The sequence below is a fragment of the Amphiura filiformis genome, chromosome 6 (genome assembly GCF_039555335.1).
Source record: "Amphiura filiformis chromosome 6, Afil_fr2py, whole genome shotgun sequence".
In the NCBI taxonomy this organism is placed as follows: domain Eukaryota; kingdom Metazoa; phylum Echinodermata; class Ophiuroidea; order Amphilepidida; family Amphiuridae; genus Amphiura; species Amphiura filiformis.
In genome coordinates, this window is record NC_092633.1 from 21,523,378 (window position 1) to 21,550,992 (window position 27,615).

The 27,615-nt window shown below is 38.0% G+C and overlaps 1 protein-coding gene across 1 annotated transcript in view; it reads right to left on the reverse strand.

The window, feature by feature from the left end:
• The window catches only part of LOC140154409 (endoglucanase E-4-like), a 45,207-nt gene extending 18,482 nt beyond the window's left edge, over positions 1-26,725 (reverse strand). The window contains 6 exon segments of the mRNA XM_072176977.1: positions 3,084-3,195; positions 5,935-6,094; positions 15,111-15,295; positions 18,962-19,126; positions 22,587-22,845; positions 26,618-26,725. Of these exon segments, the coding sequence (XP_072033078.1) occupies positions 3,084-3,195; positions 5,935-6,094; positions 15,111-15,295; positions 18,962-19,126; positions 22,587-22,845; positions 26,618-26,725 (989 nt within the window).
• Positions 26,726-27,615: the final 890 nt, after the last annotated feature.

Sequence of the window (27,615 nt, forward strand, 5' to 3'; positions counted from 1 at the left end):
TAAACTAAGAACTGATTTGATACATAATGGCAAAACAGTATACCTGGTCTCATGTACCCATACCTAGTGTATGGGTACATGGTATTACCAGGCATTCAAACAGGCACGGAGAGAGCTGTCAAACAGTGTATATTTCAAAACATGATAACTACACCAGTTATAAAAATTCCTGTATACCTACCACTTTCAACTTGCATTAAAAGTCCTTATTCCATGTCTGAAAAATATGATCCCCAATTTGTACTCACTTTGTTCAAGAAAGTTTAAATATCCACAGTCAAATTTCAGCTGTATATGTTCAATGTATATACTCCAAAACATAACCCCAAATCATGATTTCCAATTATTACACCTCAATACAGCCCAAGGCAGTGCAAGCAATAAAAAAGTCACTGTGTGTCCACAGAGCATTTAATCCATAGCACCCCAATGTGTGCAGAAAGGCATGAAATGGCAACCCTTTCTAAATTGCCAACATGTTAACTCCTCATTGGTTAATGCTTGCATGCTTGAGTGGAGGGTATTTCAAGACATAGCATGCCATGCATGTGCAATGATGTGTGCAATATTGCATCATTATCTGGAACATGTGTGCATATTATCATCATATTGAGGCATAGTTCTTATTCTCTGCACTAGATGGTATTGAAGAATAGGTCAGCCAGTGCAAGGAATGAGATGAAAAAAAAACATCCTATCCTACATTTGGGAAGAAGCCATCTCCCAATGAGTGTGGTTGGGAGTTGATATGGCAATTGGGAGGCTTGGCCAAGCACATTGTCATAAAGGTCAGAACATGCTATGATAACATCTCTGATCAATTCATGAAAGTTGGACATTTAGGAAGCTGCTGCTGGGAATATTGACATGAAATTGTCATTTTGAAGGAACATACATCTTGAAAATGGATTCTATAAATTCTTCACCATGTGCTGGTCAAGCTTGAGCAAACATGAAATGGTAAGTGAAACATATTTGGGAGAAAATTACAGCTGTACATCGAAGGTGGCATGTTTTGGTAGTCCATTGGGAAAGTGAATTAGTATGATGTTCTGAACATAGCAAAACAGGTACCTGAATCACAAAAATGATTGAAACGGAAGCTTTTGAAAAAGTGTGTGATTTTGCAGAATGGTGGCAAGAAATGTTACTATTTTTCATCACTGCTGTAGTTTGGACATACAAACTTTGTACCTATGGCTTAAGTAGGATTCGGTGATATATTGCAGCTAGTTTAAAGGAGTATTTCGTGATCCTAGCATCCTCTTTTTATGATATTTTTCAGTACATATCCACGAAAAAAGCCTATTCCCAAAATTTCAGTTCATTCCGATTTTGCGTTTGCGAGTTATGCATGATTATGTGTATTACACTGCTCCATAGACAATGCGTTGTAATTTCGTTCTGGTGCACCAGAACGAAATTCAAATTTCACGATATCTTTGCAAAACGAATTAATCTGCAAGAAATATTTTGTATATAAACATTATGTAGCCAGAGGTTTCCAGTGATATAAAAATCTCAACTTTTTTTGAGAAAAGTGGGGGGATGAGGCTGTGGATCACGAAATGCCCCTTTGAAATAAAAAAATATGGGTCAAGAAAGAAAATAGAAGAACTTTAATGAATAAGCTTATGACCAAATGTGGAGCACTGAAAATTTACGTTTTCTAGAACTTGTAAATTATATTTCGGAGGTTCATATACCAAAGTTTGATAGCAAGAATGTAATTGTGGAATGTTTGACATATGCCTACAATTTGATAGAGAAATCGGTGTGAAGTATGGTATGATATCAACGATCCGAAAATAAAATAGCGAGTGGTGAGAGCGGGGACCCAAGTCATAGGCTTCCAGTGAAAATCTGATTAAGGCTATAAAAATAACAATAGGAAAATAATAATATATAAGCCTTTACCTTTAAGATGAGGTATAACTTTTATTTTTCCGATGATTATTTCTGGGCCAAATTTGATACTTAATGTGGCAAATTCATCCCATTTTTTTGCTCAAAACCTCAAAAGAGGCAGTAACCTTAAGTACAATGAAACAAACGGGATGGGACTTTCTATTCTAGGGTAGGCCTATGTATAGACGAATCCAACGAACCAAGTGATGGTCAGAATTCATTCGGCCATTACTGGTGTCCATCCGCACCAAATTGGTGTTGTTACATCCATATTGAGTGGATAAAAACCACTTAAATCGATCTTATGATAATTACGTTTTAATGCGTTTTAAACGGGTGATGGAATGTAGTTTAAAATCCCAACCACGCCTGCATTATGTCACATCCCAGCAAACACAAAACGTTTTCGACATCATTCGCAAAGGTTATAAAAGGTTGTCAGAAAACGTTTAAATGTCGGGTTATATAAATGGTGTATTAAGGGTATAAAACGTTTTCATAACATTAAAAATCATTTTTTGATAATCTACTGCTCAGCAAACAAAAAATGTTTTACAGAAAACGTTTAAATGTCGGATTATATAAAGGGTATAAAAACGTTTTAATAACATCCAAAAACATTTCTGAAAACTTGATACAAAACATTCTAAACAGAATGTTATTTTGGGGTTGAAAAAATATTTTGCGAGAAATGTTCGCCCAAAATATTTGCAATAACGTTTTAAAAACGTTTTCATGACCTTTATATAACCCGACATTTAAATGTTATTAAAACGTTTTGAAAAACAAAAACATTTTAAGAACATTTCTGTGTTTGCTGGGTGCAAATATTTTAACATAATGTTATTTAAGTGTTGACAAAATATTTGGCAAAAAATGTTTGCAAAAATAGTTTACAATAACATTTTTGAAAACATTCTAAAAATATTGTTGTAGTGTGTTTTCATACAAAACGTTTTAAACCGTTTTCATGACCTTTCTATAACCCGACATTTTAATGTTATTAAAACGTTATTATGTAAACCAAAAGCCAAAATATAACTTATTAAAAACGTTTTTACAACGTTTTTGTGTTTGCTGGGATTTCAGGTGAGATGGACCCCATCAATGTCTGACATTGTGGCATAGAAATGCGTGACATTGGATTCGTCTATAATAGGCCGATATACGTTTACCCGTAAAAAGGTACAACTTCAGGAAACGTGTCCGAATATTTGGCCCGATAGTTGTTGGCAAAATCGTAAAGATCTCTCGCGTGCGCCAATAACGTACTTGAGTAGCCAGGATCTTAAAGACAGAAACATGAAAACGAATTAATTAATGACGTCACACTCACACCAAACCCTCACACTCACCTTACACCCTCACCGTCACCATAAGCACGCACGCACTATCTCTTTTTCTCTTCCATTGTGTTCTCTCCTAAGATTTTTAAAGTAAAGGCTGAATTATTATTATTTGCAATTTTAATGCAAAAATTTAGATTAAGTTTGGTCTGAAACAAGGCAGAAGGAATATGGAAATGTTGGTCAGTTTAGTCCAGGAATTTTAATCCAGGGGAGACTTCCCCTCTCTTCAGGTACGCCACTCGTAATAAATAAACACGCTCCATGTGATGAATAGAAAGTTATGTGTAAGCACACCACTTGAGAAAGTGGTACCATTGTTCTCACGTATTCCAAAGGTGTGTTTGTGCGGATCTCAAGCCTATAAGTCAGGCTTTAGCTGTCGATGTACACTTCTTTATCTCCCACCTGGCTTTAGGCGCTTCATTTAAATAAATTGAATGCCCTTGCTGATCGATTACACATCAGAATGTAATAAGGAACTTGGGTACTTATTGTTTTTGCTTTATTACCTAGGAAAGAGTGGAAAATAGGTACTGGTCAATAGGTCGTATATCACCTTGGTCTGGGGCGGACATTTTAAAAATGAATTTAGAAGAGCAGCAACGACGTCACTTACATTACATTCCAAATGTTAAATCTACATCATATGCAAAATTTGAGGAAATTCGTACGAGTCCGTTTTATTTTTGGGTCATTTTTCTATAACTGGTCTTTACATGTAGCCCTATGGAGAGTGTGCCCGTTGAGGGCGCTATAACCCCCATTTTAGGAACAAAAATGTGATTTAAAAAAAACGGACTCGTGCGAATTTTCTAAAATTTTCAGAGTATGTAGTATGAACATGTAGAAATATAATCAAGTAGTTGCCTTACCTGCTCTTCTCCGAAAAATAAAAAGTCCTATACCTCAATGATAATGAAACCTAGGTGATATAGGCTGCAATAAAAAAGCATGCTAGACGGTGCAAAGTATTCCTTATTTGAGTTCATTTTACATTTGAGACAATTTTCAATGAAATCGGAGCACTTTTAGTTTTTGACCCCTGTATGGCCAAAACAACTGACCCCCTCCCCAATTTTGACCTTTCTGTCTACTCAATAATGGTATGTCGCAGATAGGTCAAACTCAATCCTATTGTATGAAATTTGACCCCTTTTGACCCCTAGGAACACTTTTTGAATTTTTTTAACATAGCTTATCTCAAATTTGTCACTGTAATAACAAATCACCTATAAAGTTGATACGGTACTGTAGCAATAATGTTAAAAAAATTTCGACGGCAAACTATTTGAAACTGGCGCCATATTTATGTCTTCCATATTGCATTGCGGTGACCTCGAACACGCTGAGGTCAACCACCTATATGTCGGAATCTGATTCAGAATAGCGCTATTGGGTAGTCCGACGAATAGAACCTGTTTTTTCTCAGTTACCAACTAAAGTTCTCATGCAGACTCTGTTAGGCCATTAAGTCGAGTTACCTTGAAAATTGAAATATATATTTCATCTTAATCAGAACATAATTCAGCAAAACATATCTGAAAATGACTCATTTTCCGTCTACTTTTGGAGCAAATTAGCGCTATGTAAAAAGGCTAGATTTTCCAGTATTTACATCCGACTGTTAACCGCGTTTTGACCTCGTGTGTTCACATCTTCGTAAACATCATTCAAATTTTCGCGTTTTCTTTTCAAATTAGTAGAGATCACATTCACAGATTCTAGTCAAACATGACTTTCAACACTAAAATTGTTGATATTGTACCGATTTTGCACAATTATTAGGCAAAGTTGGGACTATAGGCGTAAAAAACTTTTGCCGGAAACCGATTCACAGGTTGGTATGAACCCTAAAGTGCCATGGTAGAACAGAGCAAGAATTCTGCATAATCAATGAATGAAGTTGACGTATACTGCGCCAAAAAATATCCTTACACTTGGAAGAAAAATCCTAAGTTTAAAACTACACCATATTTGGGTAAATTTATTTATTTTATTTATTTATTATCTCATCTGGCACATTATGACACCCCATTGAATCCAATGTGACATTGGTTAGACGAAGGTCCAGTTTTAAAAATGACAAACTGACCTATTCAAAACTCCACGGACTAGACATCTGGTTTGAGAGTGGTGAATGGCTATTTTATGCGTGCCTTTAATTTAAAACAAATGGAACAAAAGAAAACTGAAACAAAAGAACTGACAAATAAAATGAAAGTTATGAAAAGTACAGAGAAGTAAAAACTGAAATAAAAACTGCTTTAAAAAAGCTTCATTGAAGAAACTGTGTTGTCTCTTTATTGCGCTTGTTGGAATCTTTTTGCGCCTTGTATAGGCCAGTTTGTCACTTTTAAAACGGGACCTTCGTATCTCCAAATGCTTGTAACTTTACTTCTTGAGGTCACATTGAATTCAACGTGGTGTCATAATGTGCAGGATTAAATAGTAAATCTATTTTAAAAAAACTAATTTATTCCAATATGGTTCAGTTTTGGAATTGTGATTATTTTTCTAAGTGTAAGGATACTTTTTTGGCGCAGTATAGAATGTCAATGTGAAAATTTGGAAACGGCATTAGCAAACTGTCGCCAATGTATCTATGTTTTGAAAAAAAACACAAACGCCAGTTGTATTGCAGTGATATAATTGCAATCCTTCAATCATGTGTACGTACCTACGTTCTGAAATGCAACCGCACCGGCAGCCATAGCTGCTGCAGTTTCCCCAATACAGTCAGAGCCTGGTCTGCCTGTGTCAAATTTCCAGGATGGCCTTCCCATTGTCATCTCTTCAGGGCGTCCCCAAAATGCATGGTCATCTTCACCATCACCTACCTGGAAAAGAATGTCATTAGAAACCGTCATCATCATCATCATCATCATCATCATCATCATCATCATCATCATCATCATCATCATCATCACCATAAATGTAGGAGTAACCAACGTACTGCAAGGCTTATTGTTCTATTGTGTCCGATTAGAGCGCTGAAACTATAGAGGCCATGATGCAGTCATGTCTACAGTAGAATTCATCTCTTTTTTGCAGGACTTAAACCCCATTAAAGGCTATTAAACCAAGATAACACTCATTGAAGCAGCTCAACTGATTAAATCAGATCTTCTCTGGTTGTGCACAAGTGTCTGTTTTCAATGTGCGACATCGCAATAAAGCTGGTATTATAGCTTCAGTTGGGTAACCGATTATAAAGGAAACGAAAGGAAACAGTGGTATGTGTACCTTTGTTCACGAAATGAGACAAAGACCTGCTTTTTGTTAACCAGCATTCTTCAAAATGAGCAACATAATGATTGTTGACTTAACACGGTTTGGAAATAATTTCTTCATATTTTTGGTGTTATCTGTCGTTTACATATCCTTCCTAAAACACAAAAGTGCGACCCTCTCCAAACATCTAAATTAGCTAAAAATTTAGGACATGTTACAAAACTATATTTTCTAGAACCTATTTAGAATAGTTTAAATGTAGCTTTTACCGTTTTTTTGTGGCATCCTTCAGAAGTGAGCGGTCCGATACCAATATTTTCGGTCAAATCTCCATTCAATTAACACGGGGAGTTGGCTAGCTATGCCTTGCCCTCACTCATATTTTACAAAAGTGCGACCATTTCTGAACATCTAACCTAGCTGTAATTTTAGGTCATGTTACAGAAATATATTTGCTAGAAGTTTTGGAGAATAAATAAAATATTGGCTGGTTATTTTTCACACAGTGATGTTAACTAGGCAAGTGTCCATTCTTCCAACATACATCATTTGTAGAGGTCACGCGTCAATGGTGAGAGCAATGTGTATTGTGTATAGGAAAACGGACAGTAACTGCAGTATGGCTATCCGTGTTCTATAAGCTGCATATCCTATCAGCGACTGCTATACCTTGTTTTAGTATGGTCGTTGAACATTTTGACGCAAAAAAAATTTTCAACAAGCTGATTTTTGCACCAGACAATGCATTATAGATTAACATATCCAAAATCCGCAAAAATCCACCAGCATCAGATTGTTTGTAATCTGAAAGGTATCTCTTACTTGTGCCCGGAAGCTTCCACCTACTGTAAGAGCACTTAGAGCAGCATATTTTCACAGCCTCTGGATTCATTTGCAAGCGGGTGAGCAATGCTACGGGTTAAGCTCACAAGCAATAACTATGATCAAGAGAGTTAGAAACTATCTGACGCACCCAGTACATGTATTAACACCAGTCATGACAGATTTGGATATGATCACCCCAAATCTTGCTTCAATTTGTTCGATGCAAGTGTAAGCTCTCCTCTAGAAATCCTTCGTAGTAACGGATGTTCGTCTTGCAAGACTTAAATCTGTTTTAAAACTGTTATACCATGAGGGGATTGTACGGGAGAAAAATGCAGAATGCTAAGGAGATTATATTTGCAGAATTAGCAACATTGTGTGACCCCTAAAACTTATTTCATCAGAACCTATGCTAAGAAGGATTAAAATCATATCCTGTATAATTATATAGCGAGAGCTTCAATTATTATGTATAATTTTAGCCATTTTAGTTTGCCATTTATATTCCAGTGCTTTATATTATGTAAAACATTGAATTCTTTGTCCCCTAAATTCAAAGACACACACAATCATTGTCGTATCTGCTTCAGAAACAAAGCTATAGCTATAATAATGTCATATGGTGGAGGCCATTTGGCAGCCATCTTGGATTCCTGTGTGAATGAAGACATCAGTGTTATAGATTATTGCATATTTGAAATATCTGACCTCCAAGACTTATTCAAAAAGACTAAAATCGTCATCATAACTGCTCCAGAAGCTGAGATACAGCTAATAATATGTTGTGACGGCCATCTTGGATTCCAGTGTGAATGAAGACACCAGTGTTCTAGATATGTACAAATTTGATTTCTCTGACCTCTTACACCTATTCAAAGACACTTAAATCATTATCATATCTGGTTCAGAAGCTGCGATACAGCCAAATATGTGTCATGGCGGCCATCTTGGACAAAAAAATCCCCATGGTGGATTTTTGCGGATTTTGGATATGTTGTTCTATAATGAATTCTGCTTATCTGGTGCAAAAATCAGCTTGTTAACAATTTTTTCCGGGTAGTACCTGTTTTTTATCTTCAACGACCATACTATTTAGGATTTTCAAAAGAAGTACCTGCATGTGCAAACATGACTGTTTCAAAATAGCCCGCCAAAGTCATGCAAGTAACTCCGAGGTCGGGCATTGAATTGGTTTGAATGAGGAATACTACTATGTGTTGAAAGGATATGATAGTCGTTAGTTTGCGTATTGAGAAAGAAGCGTGCGTCTTGAGCTCAAAAACTGACTTGATTAATTCATTTTCTTTTTCAAAAGTCACACTCCAGTAATGAATTACAGGTCCTGGACTTGGGTTGTTCTTTCATACATACTGGCAGGGATGCAAATTGTGCGGGAGCGGGGAGCACCGCTCCTAAGAAATGACAGTCAAAATTGAGGAAATAATGCCTTGAGAAGAAAAAAGAAAGAGAGGGAAAAAGAGGGAGGGAGAAGAAAAAGAAAAGAGAAGAGGAAGAGGGAAAAGAGGAAAGAAGAAGAGGAGGAGGAGGAGGAGGTAGAAGATGACGTAAAGGAAACAGATCTCAGCAAAAGATAACAAGTTTATAAGTGAGGGCTGGACGTGAGGCACTGGTTGTGCAAAATCTTGAGGAATTCCATGATTGTTCAAGAAATAAGAGCCTTAAAAGAGGAGGGGTTGGTATTAGAATATGAGTCTAATATGGAATGGGTAACAATGCATGAGGAAATTTACAATTCATCACCAGGGGAGGTATTGAATGTATATAATTTAACAGCAAAAAAATAGTTGGGCACATATCAGAGGAAATTCATACAGAGGCGGCAATGAGGATTTTGTGGGAAAAAAGTCAGTAATTGGAACTTCAGTGTATTAATACTAATGCCAGTGAGGAGAGGATGACCTGGTAAATCTTGAGAAAATTTAAAAAGAAAAACCAAAAAACACTGAAAAAGTTGTAAAGGATAGTAAGAAGTAAATAATTGAGGAAGTTAAAACAAAGGGCATAATTATAGTGGGATATAGATGCTTAGCAAATAATTCAATAAAAAACATAACAGTGCTCAGAAGGACCTCTCTGATTCACTCAAACTACACAAAGCTCACTTTACACAAGATTTTCACTTTTGCTCACCGTATGCAACTGGCTGAGAAATATTTTCGAAATGCTGGACTGAAGAGTGGTGACAAAATACAATACTACCACGATTTTGTCAACAAACTAATATCAGATGTTCCTGACATCAGATTAGGGAAGAAGTTTGAAAGGGTGCTTAAAGCAAAGGAGAAATGACCTACAGGGGGGAAGAGTACCCCCTGATAAATGCTTCCTCTGACAAAAAAATGAAAGAGAAAATCAGGGAGGGTGCAAAGGAAAAGAAAAGGGAAAAGGGATCCACGTCCCACCCAAATTCACCCCAAGCCAATAAAATACCTAATTTATGCGGACTACGCGCGCACATTATCCCGATAAACCCTCCTTTTTTGGAAGTTTAAAGACTTTACATGTAGAATGTAGAGTCTCTTTAAAAACATTACTGTTATGTTACCATTCTCATCTTTCGAAGTGCAGAATAAAGCTAAAATGTCTGGTATGATTGAGGAAATCTTGAGCCTAAAAACCTTGCTCCTGAGGAAGAAATCACAATTTGCACCCCTGCATACTGGATTTCAATGAATGTGTTAAAAGTCTCAAGTCGACGCCGGCATTACTGCGGTGTTCCCGCGGGGTATTTAACACTAACAATCAACTGATCACAGTACACCGCAATACAACAAGTGACAATTTTAACTCATTTTTAACTTCCATTTTCATGCGTTTTATCTAATAATATTTCATTGCGATTCAATCATGGACACATATAAAAATGATGTTCGACAGTGGCCTAATATTTCTGATGAGGGTTCGTAAATATTTTAACATTGGTCAATGCAATGAATGCCGAAGTTTTGTTGAAATCTAATATGTATCGTTGTTTGTATAAACACGGCCTCTGTCGCGTTAATACCAAATCATGACTTTCTTTTACTTGCAATGAGGAAAACTTGAAATTATGGGATATTTATATCCAAGAAAACAAATGATAAAGTTTCATCAGCTTATCAGGTTTATTGTTCTTGGAACAAAAACAGCAAAATAATATGCAAAACTTACGCCAATAAAATATTATTCTAGACCTGCTGTGGTTACAAGTGTCTCATGAGATATGTCTAGCAAAAATGTTTTCTTCTTCCAATGAATACCCCGACGAAATCTGACAGCCACCTATCCGGCATAGCTTGGAAAGGGTATCGCGGCCGTAGATCAATGATTGGTATTTGAATCCGTGTAACGGATTGAAAAATAGGTATTGTCGTAAAAAAATTATATTTCAAGTATGGAGCGGTCGATTGTAAAAGTATGTGGTAGCTGTTTTATTTTTTAACCACATCGGCGACATAGTTTTGGTTGGTTTGGGAATTAAAATACCCCCACCCCCACCCCCAAAAATAGATAAATAAATAAATAAATATAGTAAAAAATTATAGTGAAACCATCACTAGATACAGTGCTCAACTATAAAATATAGGAGCGAAATATATTATTATTTATATACAAATGAAACTACCACATCGCAATACAAATTTGTTTCGTATGGATGGTTTCACCCATCCACACTCGTCAGTTGCAATGTGTAAAATGACAAAGAATATGTCTTGAGTTTTGATGCGCGCGCAAGAGGAATTAACGCAACTGCGTATCTTAAAGTTGCGCAATACAATACGCGTCTTAAGTGCGTATCCATGTCTGGGCCTACTTATTGTTAAACATGCTAAAAGAGCGACTTATTTATAGTTACACAGTAAATGTTTTTTTCTATGGCCTTAAAATCACCATCGAAGCTAACAAGAAATCCGTCGACTTTTTAGACATCACAATGGATCTAAGAACAAGTACCTACGAACCTTATATGAAACCTAACAACACCATCTTATACGTCCACAAAGAAAGTAATCACCCACCTTCTGTAATAAGGAATATCCCCGAAAGCATCAGCAAAAGATTGTCAAATATATCGTCCACCGAAGATATCTTTAACGCCGCAACTCCACCATACCAGGAAGCCCTAAAGAAGAGTGGATACAATTACGAACTGAAATACAACCCTGCTACCCAAAATGGCAATCAGCAAGCAAATAAACACAGACGTAAACGGAACATTACATGGTTCAATCCGCCGTACAGCGATACAGTTTCTACCAATGTTGGAAAGAAGTTTCTCAGCCTGCTAGATAAATGTTTCCCTCCAGATCACCAGCTCAACAAGATTCTAAATAGAAACACCGTAAAGATAAGTTATAGTTGCATGCCCAACATGCAGCAACTTATATCAGGACACAACAAATATGTGCTGCAATCTACGAAAACATCTTTGGCTTCGACACAAAACACCACTAATTGCAACTGCAAAAACAAATTGTGCCCTCTTGATGGAAATTGCCTGATATCGGGAGTAATATACCAAGCGACGGTCACAAGGACAGACAACCGCAAGGAAGAGACATATTTAAAACAAGATTCAATGTCCATAACAGTACCTTCAAAAATGTAAATCAAAGATACGCCACCGCTCTGAGCAATTACATCTGGAACCTTAATGATAAGAAAGTATCATATTCCATCAAATGGAAAAGTATTGCTCGAAGTAAATCGTACTCTACCAGCAGCAAAAAATGCAATCTATGCATTACTGAGAAATACTTTATTATAACTAAACCACAAATGTCAACCTTGAACCACAGAAACGAACTAGCAAGTGGCTGCAGGCATAGAAAAAAACATTTACTGTGTAACTATAGCATGTGTAAAGTAATTGAGCATGGTTATATTTCAATGTATGCTGATGATACCACACTGTCTGTTAGTGGAGATGATGCTCGTGATATTGCAAGTAAATTAAGGTGTGATCTTGAAAAGCTTATGATTTGGATGCGTACGAATAAGATGTTCCTTAACTCTGATAAGACAAAAATCATGCTAGTTGGTACTAGTGCTAGACTTAATAATGTGCATGAAAATGATTTTTCTGTTAGAATTGATGGTAATGATCTTGAATGTGTTGATAATTTTAAATGCTTGGGTGTTGTAATTGATAATCAATTAAAATGGCATAAGCAAGTTAATAATGTTGTTCGAAATGTTTTTTTGTAAACTTGCTTTGTTACGTCGTGTTAAACCATATCTTAATGTTGATACTTTAAATGTTCTTTATAAAAGTATGGTTCAACCTCACTTTGATTATTGTAGCTTAGCATGGTATGGTCGTTTTAAAGAAGATTGTCATAGACTTGATGTAATACAAAAGCGATGTGCGCGAGTGATCTTAGGTGTTAATTACTACACTCCATCTAATTATATGTTTCAAGAGCTAAGGTGGTCACGGCTATCAGATCGTAATGATTATTTCAAAGCTCTAATGATTTATAAATGTCTTAATGGTCTCGCTCCACAGTATTTAAATAATATGTTTAATTATGTGCGTGACAATCACGATCGTGTTACGAGGCAAGCTGCAGCTGATTTGCTAGCTCTCCCACCCATTGTTCATGGTACTGACATCGAGTCTTTTAAATTTTCGTTAAGCTATAGTGGCGTTAAGTTGTGGAATAATATTGACCCGCCTACTAGAAATGCCGTCAATGTTCAGTCGTTTAAGACAATGTATAAAAGTAGCCATCTGAAGTAGATTGCATATTCGCTTGATTTGATGTGTTTTTAAAGTTGTATACACCTATGATTATATGAAATTACGTGCCATAATTGTTTGTATATATATCTAAATCATGTGTTTTTATGTATAATTACTATATTTTATAAGAGTGTCTTTTAATATTGTTGTAACTTAATTGTATATTGCAGGGCCCCGGTTAGAACAGCTTTAAGCTGATTCGGGTATACCCTGGGTAAAGATAATAAATAATAATAATAATAATAATAACTATAAATAAGTCGCTCTTTTAGCATGTTTAACAATAAGTAGGCCCAGACATGGATACGCACTTAAGACGCGTATTGTATTGCGCAACTTTAAGATACGCAGTTGCGTTAATTCCTCTTGCGCGCGCATCAAAACTCAAGACATATTCTTTGTCATTTTACACATTGCAACTGACGAGTGTGGATGGGTGAAACCATCCATACGAAACAAATTTGTATTGCGATGTGGTAGTTTCATTTGTATAATAATAATAAATAAATAAATAAATAAATAAATAATCGACGATACATTTCATTCAGAGACACCCTGTATTATATATAGCCTTAAAGAAATCAACAGTTTGAACATGTATGTACATGATCCACCAGTGGAGCTTCTGCGACCCCTACGCAGAACTTCCGATAGTGGATTATCTGCGCACGGTGGACGCAAGGAATCCACAGTCGGATTTTCTGCGCACGTGCACTGAAAATCCCCTCCGTATTAGTTCCATGGAGTAAGATGATTAAAACGTGCGCCCGAAAATCCGTCAGTGGATTCCCTGCGACCGTGCGCAGAATTACTCCACCGGAGCTATATACGGAGGGGAGTTTCTGCGCACGTGCGCCGAAAATCCGACTGTGGATTCCCTGCGACCGTGCGCAGAATTAATCCACCGGAGCTATATACGGAGGGGAGTTTCTGCGCACGTGCGCCGAAAGTCCGACTGTGGGTTCCCTGCGACCGTGCGCAGAATTACTCCACCGGAACTATTCAGCGCACGTGCGCCGAAAGTCCGACTGTGGATTCCCTGCGACCGTGCGCAGAAATACTCCACCGTTCTGACTTTAAATATATATATAATATTTCTTACTCCACTGTGGACCGTTCTGACTGTAAATATATATATAATATTTCTTACTTTCTAAGTTATTTTTTTAAACATGGTTTTTAAACATGAAACTTGATGCTGACCCTAAACATATAGGCCCTAAATAATATTTCATACTCTCTACCATTTTATAATATTAAATCATAACAATTCATGAGATGATTAAAACGTGCGCCGAAAATCCGTCCGTGGATTCCCTGCGACCGTGCGCAGAATTACTCCACCGGAGCTATATACGGAGGGGAGTTTCTGCGCACGTGCGCCGAAAATCCGACTGTGGATTCCCTGCGACCGTGCGCAGAATTACTCCACCGGAGCTATATACGGAGGGGAGTTTCTGCACACGTGCGCCGAAAATCCGACTGTGGATTCCCTGCGACCGTGCGCAGAATTAATCCACCGGAACTATATACGGAGGGGAGTTTCAGCGCACGTGCGCCAAAAATCCGTCAGTGGATTTCCTGCGACCGTGCGCAGAATTACTCCACCGGAACTATATATACGGAGGGGATTTTCAGTGCACGTACGCAGAAAATGAATTGAAAATCCGTCCGTGGATTCCCTGCGACCGTGCGCAGAATTACTCCACCGGAGCTATATACGGAGGGGAGTTTCTGCGCACGTGCGCCGAAAATCGACCGGGGATTCCCTGCGACCGTGCGCAGAATTAATCCACCGGAACTATATACGGAGGGGAGTTTCAGCGCACGTGCGCCAAAAATCCGTCAGTGGATTTCCTGCGACCGTGCGCAGAATTACTCCACCGGAACTATATACACGGAGGGGATTTTCAGTGCACGTGCGCAGAAAATCCGACTGTGGATTCCTTGCGTCCATCGTGCGCAGCTAATCCACTATCGGAAGTTCTGCGTAGGGGTCGCAGAAGCTCCACTTAACTCGTTTGAAGGAAAAACAAGCTGTTGGCTTTTACCTGGAAATAAAACTCGTTAGGCGATGGATGACATCTAATAAAGTAGTCCAGTACCCATCTGACAGAATCACGCATGATGTCCAGCTGTCCTGCTATCTCGTAAGCGTATTCATACTCAATAAGGCCGTAAATAAGAGTTGTTGCTGTCTGAGCCATTGGGAAGCCAAACTTAACATGGTCTCCAGCTGTTGATGAAACAATATTATTTAAACTTGTGAAGAGATTCATCAGGTTATTATTTAAAGCCTTAAGGCGATTTAATACCCTTATTTTCATCAGGACCCATCTTCTTTTTTTGTGTGCAAATTTATAAAGTATATAAATATGTTCATCATCTCATGTCCTGAACTTATAAAATATCTCTACATACAAAGTGGTTTTAAACCATTTTAGAAAATCATTTTAGCCCTATATATTTTTTTGTTTACTGTATCCTGGTAACTGAGATGTGTGTTTCATAACAAACCATAATTTATTCTATTGAACATGTCCAAGTAGAATACATGAATAGAATACATTAAATCCTTTGTTATACTATCTATAGAAATATACTCACTGATTATAACACTGAATAAATTAAATAGGCCTAAATAATCTCTTCCACATAGACAATTTAATACTACACCATGTATGTATCTTCTATAATATGTTGTTAGGAAAAGAGATTAAAAAGGCTATAAGGTCATCAAAGGTCAGGTTATAGGTCAATTGGTTCAGGTCAAATTCAGGCATCAATTCTGAATACATGTGATAGTCTGTGATATCATACATGTCATAATGAGGCATCAATTTTGATATTTTGTCTGTTACTGGATATATAATGGAAATGTGTGAGGTGGATATACTAAAATACCTTGGGATGTAAATGGTGAGTACAATTTAGATTGCCTAGTTGAGTTGGATTGGGCAAATAAATATAAAATAGTTACCAAAATCACAAAAATGAAGCTTACGGAAAACTACCTAATATGGTGGTATAGGTGACAAAAATACAATCTTTTTCAACATTGCTGTAGTGTGGTTGTGGTAACCTGTTACCTATGGCTTAATTAAGTTTCAGTGACATAGTGTTGCAAGTTCAAAATACAAAATATAGCTCGACATTGAAAATAGAAGCATTTTAACCGGTTCGTTTTTGATAGTTGTGGAGCACCAAGTTCATGAAGTCATAAAAGAAATCAGGGACCACTTATTCACATTTTACATATCAACATTATTTCCCTAATGTGTTAGCCCTAATGTATTATTTCCCTAACACATATCCAAAATTTTAACGAAATCCGTTGATAGTAAGCTTTCCAAAATGAAGTGAATTTAAATCATCAGTGATGTACCTCCTTTTGGCTTCTATCTTCAAAAGCATGTAAGCTACATTGATACCGATGCCACCAATAAAACGAGAAGATTTGCCCCTTCATTTTGCATACCACTTTGTCCAATTTTTTTTGTAATTTCTTCACAAAATGCAAAAAATGCAAAAAAAATCAATGGGTGTAGTAAATGTACGATTTCTGTCAAATTGTATTTTTCTTATTAAGTTCTTGACTTTACCTAATATGCTGAAATAATATTAGTATATACCTGCCAAGTAGGATTTCTGCATTTTTTGTCACTTTGTTTTGTAGTGTCATGTTGGTGTATATGAGGCTTTTTCTTGTTGTTTGTGAGTAGGTTTGTTGGTTGAGTTTATTTGTACACATGTCCCTACAATGGAATCTGCAAAATGTGTTGTATTCACTCGGTCTGACATCCGGGAACATTGTCCCCTTCGTCCCATATTCACAAGCTCGCGCATAGCAACCAGCTCGAGAAAGGGGAACTGTGCCAGTTTATTTATCTGAGCTTTTAAAAAATATGTTCAAGTTCGCAATCTCCGATCCTCATCTCTTGATCTCTTAGATCCTCCGTGAGCAATTGAATACATGAATACAAAACCCACCCAAGTCCATGGGAAGTGATTTTGAGAATAAAACCTGTGTATCATTTTAATTCCTTCAGTTAGATTAACCTGGTCAATATGGTAAGTTTTACGTGCAAATTAACAATGGGTTAACCTGTATTAAGCATGAAGATTAGCATTTCTTGGACTTCGTGGGGGTTCATTTTAAATGCTGGACTTGGGTGGTTTTTTTAATCATATACAAAGACAACAATGTTGGAATAAGATTACCACTAGTAAGATAATACAAAATAAAGCACACAGGTATGTATGTTGATTGCTAGGGTCATTTCCTTTTGTGAAGGTGATTATTATTTTGAGATTAGATCTCGCCTGTACATGAACAAAAATTACACACAGGATTACTTCAATACTCTACTCTAAACCCATGTCAGTAACCAAGCAGTTGTCCAACTGACACAACAGTAAAATGTACTGACACTGAACAGCTTCCGGGATCACATTCACAGGGAAATAATTGGAACCCAGCCAAAGAAATATGTTGCGCTGTGAATGTGGTCCAGGAAGGTGTTGCATGCCAGTGCATTTTGCTGTTGTGTCAGCTGGACAACTGTTTGGTTATTGACCAGTGTTTAGAGTAGAGTATTGAAGTAATCCTGTGTGCATTTTTTGTTCATTTTTATGGAGAGGATTTTAAGATATGACCTTGTGAAAAATTATAAGTTTCTATTTGAGACCAGTTTAGTTACACAGGTAATATCGCCAAATACGTCAAGGTCAATACGGTTCAGTGGGTATTTTACTGAAATGTTGTTCAAACTATGCAAAGGTTTTCCTCTGGTATTAATGATTCAGAAAATGTATAGATTCTCGATTTATACTGAAAAAAAGATTAAAGGTCTCACCCAGTTACTTATGTTGCGAGACATCCTTTATGGTGCAAACTATTTTTTATTTGAATTGGTATCAAAAACCATACAATTAGAGACGTTTTTACCCCTGTGGTCCCCCAAATGCGACCTTTAACTATTTTGCTTATAACTGTAGAATGGTGTATCTCAGATAGGTCAAACCATACTTTGCCTGAATCGTTATGATCAGAGCAATACTTTGGCGTGGTTTATAACATGATCTGATAAATTTTGAAACTTGACCCCTGTATGACCCTAACTTTTTTTTCTGAGCAAGGTGTATTTTCCTATTCATTGAGGTCAGTATTGAAACTGATTCTTAACCTTAATCACATACAATGCAAGGGATTATGCTTGCTTCTTGACTATCAAGCAAAGACAGAAAAGGAATTATCCTTTGTTCTTTATAGTACCATTTAAGCACGGACAAATTTGATAAACCCTCGATTTGGGTATAGAATAGTGTAAAATTGCAAATTTTTGCGCGCTTCGCGCGAAATTAACAAAATGTATATCACCTTTTACTTCAAATTGTTCGAAATGGAATGAGTATTCGCGCACTGCTCGCACATAAATTATATCATAACATTGGACCAAACTAATGGTCACTGGTTAAACTTTCTCTTTCTCTCTTCCCGACAAAAAGTTCAGGCACGCTCCTGATTTCAACTCTTTACTATTGGGCCCCCAGGATATTTTGCTGACAGGGCCCTTTTCCTTAAATCCGCCTGATAGCAGTAAATAGTACTAGAAATTCATGTTTGATGCTTCTGTGTGACTGTTTTGGCTCTCACCCATGGCAACATTTCAAAAAGAAGTCGTGTCTCACCAATCCCCCCTAATCATAAAGAGTTCCAAAAGCCCGTCCAACCACGGGCCCCATTTTTTTTTATTGAAGTCGCCGAATGGTCCTTATTACGAATCGTTTTGCTTTGACATTAGCAAAAATATATTAATCCTATGAAGATCGTACGATTTTATCAATTACAATCCTATAGATACAACTGCTATAATGGACGATCTTGGGTTGGGACACTTACCATCATACCAACCTCCCGTCAGATCGAGGCCAGCGTCGTACCATCCGTCATTTGTAGCAGAGTGACCTCTGAAATGTACCCGATTGTTATCAGGAAGCCAGCCAGAACGTTGAGCCTCGTAAAACAAAATAGATTTCTTCAATGCCTCCCCATAGTCGTATGGTCCTATTACATTTATTAAAAACAATAAAACATTTTACAAACTTGGAATTTTACTGCCGTACATAACATAACATGTACTTGGGTACCCAAGTACTTGGGTTCCAAGATGGGCTCTAGTGTTGGATACCTAAAAAGAAGAAAAGCACTAGCCTTGCACGCTTTTTGGAAAATGGAATGCCTTTGAAGAAGCCCATCCCTGCAAATCGAAACAAAAATCAAACTGTTTGAGACAACGTGTGTTACTGTCTTTCTGTACGGGTGCGAGTCATGGGTAATCACCAAGGATATGGAAAAGAAGATCAATGCCTTTGCAACACCTTGCTACAAAGTCATGTTAAACATCAAGCGTGTGGATCGGATTCCAAATGAAACCATCTACAATCTGACCAACGTACACCACTCCACTGGTTTCCCGAGTCAAGATTCATCAACTCAAATTTCTCGGCCATATACTGCGTCTTAAAGACGACGAGCCTGTGAAAGAATATGCCCATTATATTCCACCACATGGGAAGAGGAAACCGGGACGCGAACTTGGACGGCCGCGCACACTGTACTTACAGTATGTACAGCACCTCCTGGGAGATACTGAAGGGATGCTGCGGCCAAACAAAATTGTTTCGCTTGCCCAAGATCGCAATATTTGGAGAAAGCTTGTAGTCTCCTGCTCCGCAGCCGACTGATGATGATGACATAACATGAAATCTTAACCGTCAACTAAGTCTGCATGAGCAATTTTCTAAACATCCACACAAAAGGTAGACGCTTATGCGGCCCATTCACGACCAATTTTATTGAATCAATATTATTATTAAACATGAATATTGTCAAAAATAGTTTGCAGTCTATAATATAGGCCGCCTCCTTCTTCATTATTTAATATCATAATTGGCCGCTGAGACACAATGAGAGAGTTATCATGGGGACTTAAATTGAGATTGCCCGAGTACCGACTGTGAACTCAGGTAGGTAGTGCAGTGGTTAGACTCTGGACCGGTAATCCAGCGGCCGGGGTTCAATCCCCGCTGAGTCCTGATTTTTTTCTCTCTCAAAATTTTAATATGTCAGTTTGCCCGAGCTCCAAACGCGTCACAAAAATAGTTTCCGACACACATGATTCAATAATTGCGCAATAAACCAGTCATTTGAAAAACGTTTGATAGCAATATATGTTTTAATAGCACTTTTGTGGGATTTGGAAGGCTTAAAAAGAAGTGACATCGTGTCATGTAAAATGTAAAGGCTTGGGAAGTGAAAATTTTGCTCAAAATGTTTACATTATATGACCGATAATGACTTGTACAAAGTAAGTACACGTTTGGTTATAATCGCCCAAATAATGTAGACAGAGCAAATCATAATAGTATAGACCGCGATGACCTTTAAATGACCTCTGATTACCTTGAAATGACCTTGGACAAAATTGTCTTTTCGTGAAGAATACATGCCCTAAGTTTCAATTCCAAGGGTACCCGTTGCCCGGGGGAGCATATCATAAATTTTTGTATGTTCCCCCGTAATTTTGAGGTGCTGTGTCTTTGAGAGCTGACAGCATACTGGTTAAAGGGTGTCTTTTAAAGCGGTGGACAAGTAAAATGAGGTCTTTTGGAGCTACGAACAGTCAAAATCAAGGGTCTTTCTTGGCTTTCTGGTTGAAAATCGCCTGAAACCAGACATGTGAAGAATGGGCAATTTAAGGTTAGCCGAGAGTTTTTCATGCGCTTGATTTCAGAGGGGCGTAAGTTCGTAACAGAAACAGCCATGCAGAAAATGAACAAGCGTACCGGGACGTAGGCCTACTTACAATAGAATATCGATCCACGGTCAAGACATGAAAAGGCTATGAAACTTGGCTTAGCTCGTGCCCGGAGCTCGGATGCCGGGGGGGTGGCACAAGCCATTTTCGGCAATTTTCAGAAGGATTTTATAAATTTTAAAATTGATTGGGGGCACTTCGTCAAGCTACGCCCTGGAAAATGTGTTGATTTTGAATTTATAGCCTTGATATCTTTGATGAAATCAATGCTGCTATTCCCCTGATTACAATGTAAGGGTAGGCAACAACAACAATATCAAAAAGCAATTATTTGTAAATCGAATTTGGGATGAAAATCAACAAGACAGACTTAGCAGGCCTACAAAGTGAAAAACAATCAATCACGATTCACTGCACTCAGCGAATCAATCAAATAAAACTAAAAAGAAAGGAGCAAGAAAGAATAAAGAAATAGTGAAAAGAGAAAGAAAGAGAGAAAGAAAATGAACGAAAAGAAAGAAAGAAATGAAAGAAATGAAAAAAAAGAAATGATAAAAGAAAGGGGGAAAGAAAAGAGGAAAGAAAGGAAGTAAAAATGAGAAAAGAGAAAAAGAAAAGAAAATTCAGCCACACGGAGACTCGAACCCACAAAAAATAGTTCATATTAGATTCCCAGTCCAACGCTCTATCCACTCGGCCACAGATCAACTTACACAAATTGACTGTTCTCAAAGCGGATGATATAACTATAATTGGATGCAATTACATATGATTACAATCGCGTCCGCATTATGGCTCTTAGAATAAACACGCATGTCGGCGCTGAAATTTTGAACGAACTGATGGAGGAAAACCTCGTTTTTTGCAAAACTAGCTTCAATTTGGAGTGAAAATCAAATGGAATAGCAATTGGCAGAATGTTGAGAAATAATGTAGGTATTCAGATGTCTAAATTAACGTCTCGTAATCAAGATATCGATAATTTCACAAACCAGCTTTTTCTCAAGCAAATTCTCCAAAATTTTCCCCAAAACGGGCTTTTAAAATTTAATCGGTACTGTATTTGGTTCTTCCCCATGGCAACATTATTTCTTTGATCGATTTGTAATACAATACGAAAAAGAAGAAAACAATCGCTCGGTGTGGATTTATACGGAGCGCACATTTGAAAAAAACCTCATGGAACGTGTTTTTGATCTTGTGAACATGGTGGGTAAAAATGCTTTAAATGAAGGATTTTAAAATTTATTCTAATAATTTGTATATAACACACACAAAAATGTTAAGCTACATCCAATGCACCAACATTTCACTCGCTGCGATATTTGATTACTGAGAAAACTCTGTTTTAGAGAACAACTTTATACGTCTTTTATACGTTTTTTATACGTCTCTTTGTGTAACCTTAAGGGTCATTTAGAACTGAAATTATCAAACTCAAGGGTCTTTCGGAGCTTTATTTTTGGCAAATTTAGGGGGTCTTTCGGAGCTGCGAAATCCAAAAAGAGGGGTTTTCCGGGGAACATACCCGTATGGTCATTTGTGTTAAGTGCCCCCCCCCCCCCCCGTAAGGATATCCCATGCTAAGGGGTGCTATAATATGTGATGTCTATGACCACCTTATTGCTCCGAGTGTGCAAAATCTATGTCTATGACTATATTTTATCTATGTGAGTTACACTAATACAATAATTAAGCCATTTTTACCTGTTCCTGGTGGATCCGTTGGGCCTGGTGGATCCGTTGGACCAGGAGGGTCGGTGGGGTTGCCGCCGCCTCCACCACAATCACACATGGTTTGTCCGGATAACTGAACTTCAATTAAATTAGGGTGGCTGCCTCCAGCGTTGTCAGCAAGGAAATTCATTTCAAGCTTTGAGCCCGAGCCGAGATCCGAATTGCCGCCTGTGTTTTCCGTAATAATCTCCTTTTGGTTACTATCATCGATGACAACGGCATTCCATATCTTCAACAAACAAGGGAAAGCAATTATTAACCATATTTGCCTCATCACACTCAGGTGAAACTGTTAAGTGATATTTTCAAAGTATGAGAGGACATGTTCGAAAGCGTTAAGGCGAGTATGATGGCAGGAGCCATATTTTTCCAGTTTTAGTTTAGCCATTTAACTAAAAAAACTGAAGTGTAGGCCTATTTCTATGTATTAATACATTGTTCTATGAAATCAGTCAAAGAACCCAATAATTGCATTCATATTTTATAGGTCTTGCTGTTCTTGAATTACGGCCAAATCAAAACGAAAGTTTTGGGTGCTTTCCTCTTTCCGAGGAAAATTAAGCACATGGGACGGAAATGACACCCCTTAGCATGGGATCTCCTTTTTAGAACCCGTACTATTCTTCTTGTGTGTCAGCTTTATTTGTCTCAATATTCAATTGCAAACACCTCGGTCATGCTCTCCTCCGACCATCAGTCCCCTTGCCATCAATGATGGGATATTTTAACGACCTTGTCCATATTCTCCACCCCCGCGAATATTCTGTTTATTGCCACGCTGTGTCAGTATAGGATTGCACCGGATGTAATCTCGAGAAATTCGCATTAACATTGTGAACAGTCATGAGTGGCTCCTATGATCATGATAGAGGTTCTAAGAAAATCAAATATTGCGCTTTCCGCTCAACAGGTCTTCGAGTTTTTGAGAAATGTGTCAAGAACGCTAGTAACTCACTGGCTATTGTTATACAAGGCCCACTCAGTCCTTTAATTTTGAAGCGATCGAATTCGGTTTTGAAATGAGCAAAATTTTGAGTTACACTTTTTCACGTTAAAATTAATTTTCTCGGCCAAATTAAAAGTAATAATGTTCATATTTCATTAAATGTCACACAAGAACCATAATGCTTGATACTATATATTTTTTCCAAATCCTGGTGGTAAACTCAGGCATGTCAGGCGTGAAATTTAGTCTTCTAGTGTAAGATTTTCGATTTTAACAGGCTTCAACTTGGCCCATGAGCTTTTTTGGGATCAACGTTTTAGCTTTTCAAAGTAATATAGTTCGCTAATGAAGGATTATTCCCAACTCTCTAACGCACATCATCAGCAGCGCTCGAAATAAGGCGCGTCCTTGCGTCAAATCAGAGATGTATCGTTCGAGTCCGGACTCAGACTCGAGTCCGAACTCGAGTCCACTTTTTGTTGGACTCGGACTTGGCTCGGACTCGGACACAAAAAGACTCGGCTCGGCTCGGACTCGGACACAAAAGGACTCGGACTCGAAGCCGAGTCGGTCCGAGTCCAGTCCAATTAAATTCATGTAAAATGTGAAATCTAAAAATGTCAAAATAGATCTCAAATTTGTTGACTTTACTTATTTGCCCATTTTCCAAAATAATTGGGGGCTGTCAAATCTGTGACCTTTGTCTGCCATTGACAAATGCATTTAATTTTATTAAATATTTGAATTATATAAAAATATCTAAGACTTCTTTCATGGATTTTTCTAATCCATTTTCAAAACTCTTGAAAGAGAGAAATAAATGTATGCACACTGGACCATGTACATCTCAGCTCCCACATGCTCCCACTCTGCAAATTGGTACTCATCCATAGGGCTAGGGTGTATGTGTGCTCACTACTCACTCACCGTACATTTGTCAGGGACATTAACAACCAAATATTTCTGAAAATTATTATTATTATTATGACCATGATGATGATGATGATGATGATGATGATGATGATGATGTTATTTAAACTTTTAACTATTTAAACTATTTTTCTATACATTGCCCTGTATGCTGCACACAACCTAGGGACACTTCTGGTCGCAAGTTAAAGGAAACAGTCGGACGATTTTTTTAAAAGGACATATTGTAGTACTTCCCTGTCTGGTTACATTGACGGTATTGTTAGAATTAAACACTTTTGATAATTAGTGTAATTAATTAATTAAAGTCATCAGTGGAAGTCGCCATGTTGGGCTATAGTGACGTCACATTGCACACATTGGGCGGGCGCTTAGGTCGTGTGATAAGCGATATTGGCAACACGGAAATAATCCAAAAAAATCGAATACAATGTACAGGTGCATAAACAATGATAATAGGGCAAAACACAACATGACCGGCTGATCCCTTTAAAGGGGCACTTCGTGATCCACAGCCTCATCCCCCACTTTTCTCAAAAAAGTTGAGATTTTTATATCACTGGAATACTCTGGCTACATAATGTTTATGTACAAAATATTTCTTGCAGATTAATTCGTTTAGCAAAGATATCATGAAATTTGAATTTCGTTCTGGTGCACCAGAACGAAATTACAACGTATTGTCTATGGAGCAGTGTAATCTTACTATAAATAGAGAAATGTTGTATGTATCTATCTATCTATCTATCTATCTATGTATCTATGTATCATGGAAAGGCTCCGTCAGTTTCGATCCAAATGTCGCCAAATTCATACGGGAGATCGATGAATATACGGGAACGTGTATAAACTTTATTTGGTTGAAAACGGTCAAGAATTGGCTGCACAAACAGTGAAAATATGGGTAAAAACGGGTTTTTTGTTATGAAAATCAGTTGTCAGCTTACGCGTCACTGCAGCTGGCCGGCAGCGCGTCGGCGCCTCGTGCGTAATGCGCACTACGCCAATGGGCGCGTAAACGGCGCAGAGCCACGCGACTACGAGCCAGAGACCAGTGGACATGATAATACGGAAAGAAGGAAAAATAAAGGACAAAAAGGTACATGGACGGGTCACGGGATTATGATAACGGGTGAACACGTCCGCAGACACGCTATGAGAGGACGTAATAAATACGGGAAAAAGATGTTTGTTGTATAAACAACATGAAGCGGTACTATAAAGAAAAATTCAATTAAAATGAGGACAAAAAAGTACGACCTGTTCAGTAAATATTCCTGTTATGGTGAACGCTCCCATCTAGCGGGGACCCGCGCGAAGCGCGGGTATCCCGCTAGTACACATAATCATGCATAACTCGCAAACGGAAAATCGGAATCAACTGAAATTTTGGGAATATGCTTTTTTGGTGGATATGTACTGAAAAATGTCATAAAAAGAGGATGCTAGGATCACGAAATACTCCTTTAACTGTAGGTTTACATGTAGTGTGTCACACACATGGCACACCCACACAAATCCGGGACACACAATTCCCCCACTATAGCTGCTGTCTGATACAGGTGGTCTGAGTGATACATGTAGTTTTTACCTTTGAAAGTTACCTGTTCATGTGTATGGGTTTTTGAAGTGAAATGTGTACGGTTGGTTGAGTCTTTGAAATGTCAACTGTGTGGGGTGGGGTGGGGTTTGGTAGGGGATGTGTATAGGGGGACTGGTGATGGTGTGTGGTGTGGTGTGGTGTAGTGACCTTTGACCATGACCTTCTTTTTCTACAATTTTCATGAAAACGTGTTTTTATAGGCCTATAATTATACATGTTATAATTATATATACGTAGCTACGATTATCATTTATAGACATAATGGACCTGGCAGCCTTAATATATTCTGATCAGCAAGGTCATTCAATTTATTTAAATGAAGTCGTGTTCACACAGTCGGACATAAATCACTTATTACCGGACCTAAATTACGTCGGTAATAGTATCGGATATAAGTGGCAGTGGGAACGAGCGTCGGAAATAACTCTATCGGACAAAACGTGCCTTAAATCCGACGATTTAAAACCGAAGTTGAGCAGGGTTAAGACCGGTCATAAGTTGCGTCCGGTTAATAATAATTACGTGTGGACAGTAGTGTTGGGCTGTCGGTGATAACTGTGACGATATATGTGAAGAATGTATAACCAAAACCGGCTTCTCCATGCCTCTTCTAATCGAGAAGAGCTGCATTATTCATGTAATCCAAGGGCAGCAAAGGTGTTATTTCATCTACATCGCCACACAGTGTCATCGCACCGATATCTTCATGGCAGAAATCGCCATGGTAGGTTGAATCCACAGCCACTGACAATAGCCTGGTACTTGACCTCTCTGTGTGTGAGGATGCATGTATACGCCATGATATGCATGAGGTCAGGCTGCTTTTAGACAGCCTCCACGAATGAGTGCAGCTAGCACGCTCCGCTATATATAGTTCGGCACATATGAAAACAAGATTTTTGGTCAGTTTTTGAGTTCAAGACGCACGGTTCTTTCTCAAGACGCAAGCTAACGACTATCATATCCGTACAACACATATTTTCAAGTGCAAGGATCTAAATATGGCTTCTTTAGAATAAAACAAATACGGGAGATATTCATCATTTTCTATCCCGATATCCAAAGATTTATCGTCAGAATATCAAATCGGGCATAGCACATTCACGTGTATCGATCCCGGATATTCATTTTAGTATCTCTGCTGTACCAAGTAATTATTAGCCAGGCGATGTCGGTGTGCGCCATTTGCTACGAAATATTGCCGCAAAAGCATGAAAACGAAACAAAACCAAATTGGCGAAGTCATTTTGGTAGCGATTTCTCGTTGTTTACCAGTAGAGAGGTGACCGTATTTGCCGGAACGGGTTTGGGTTAGGGTTAGGGTTTGGGTTAGGGTTAGGGCTTCCGGCAAATCATCGTCACTCTCTTACAAAATCACATTTCGCGCAATTTGGGTCAAAGTTTACGATACGATTCCAGCTTGTCACGGACCATTTCCGGTTAGCTGTGACCGGTAATAAGCTTGACGGACATAAGACGTCGGATCTAGCTTGAAGCGCCTTATTAAGTTAGGTGGGTGA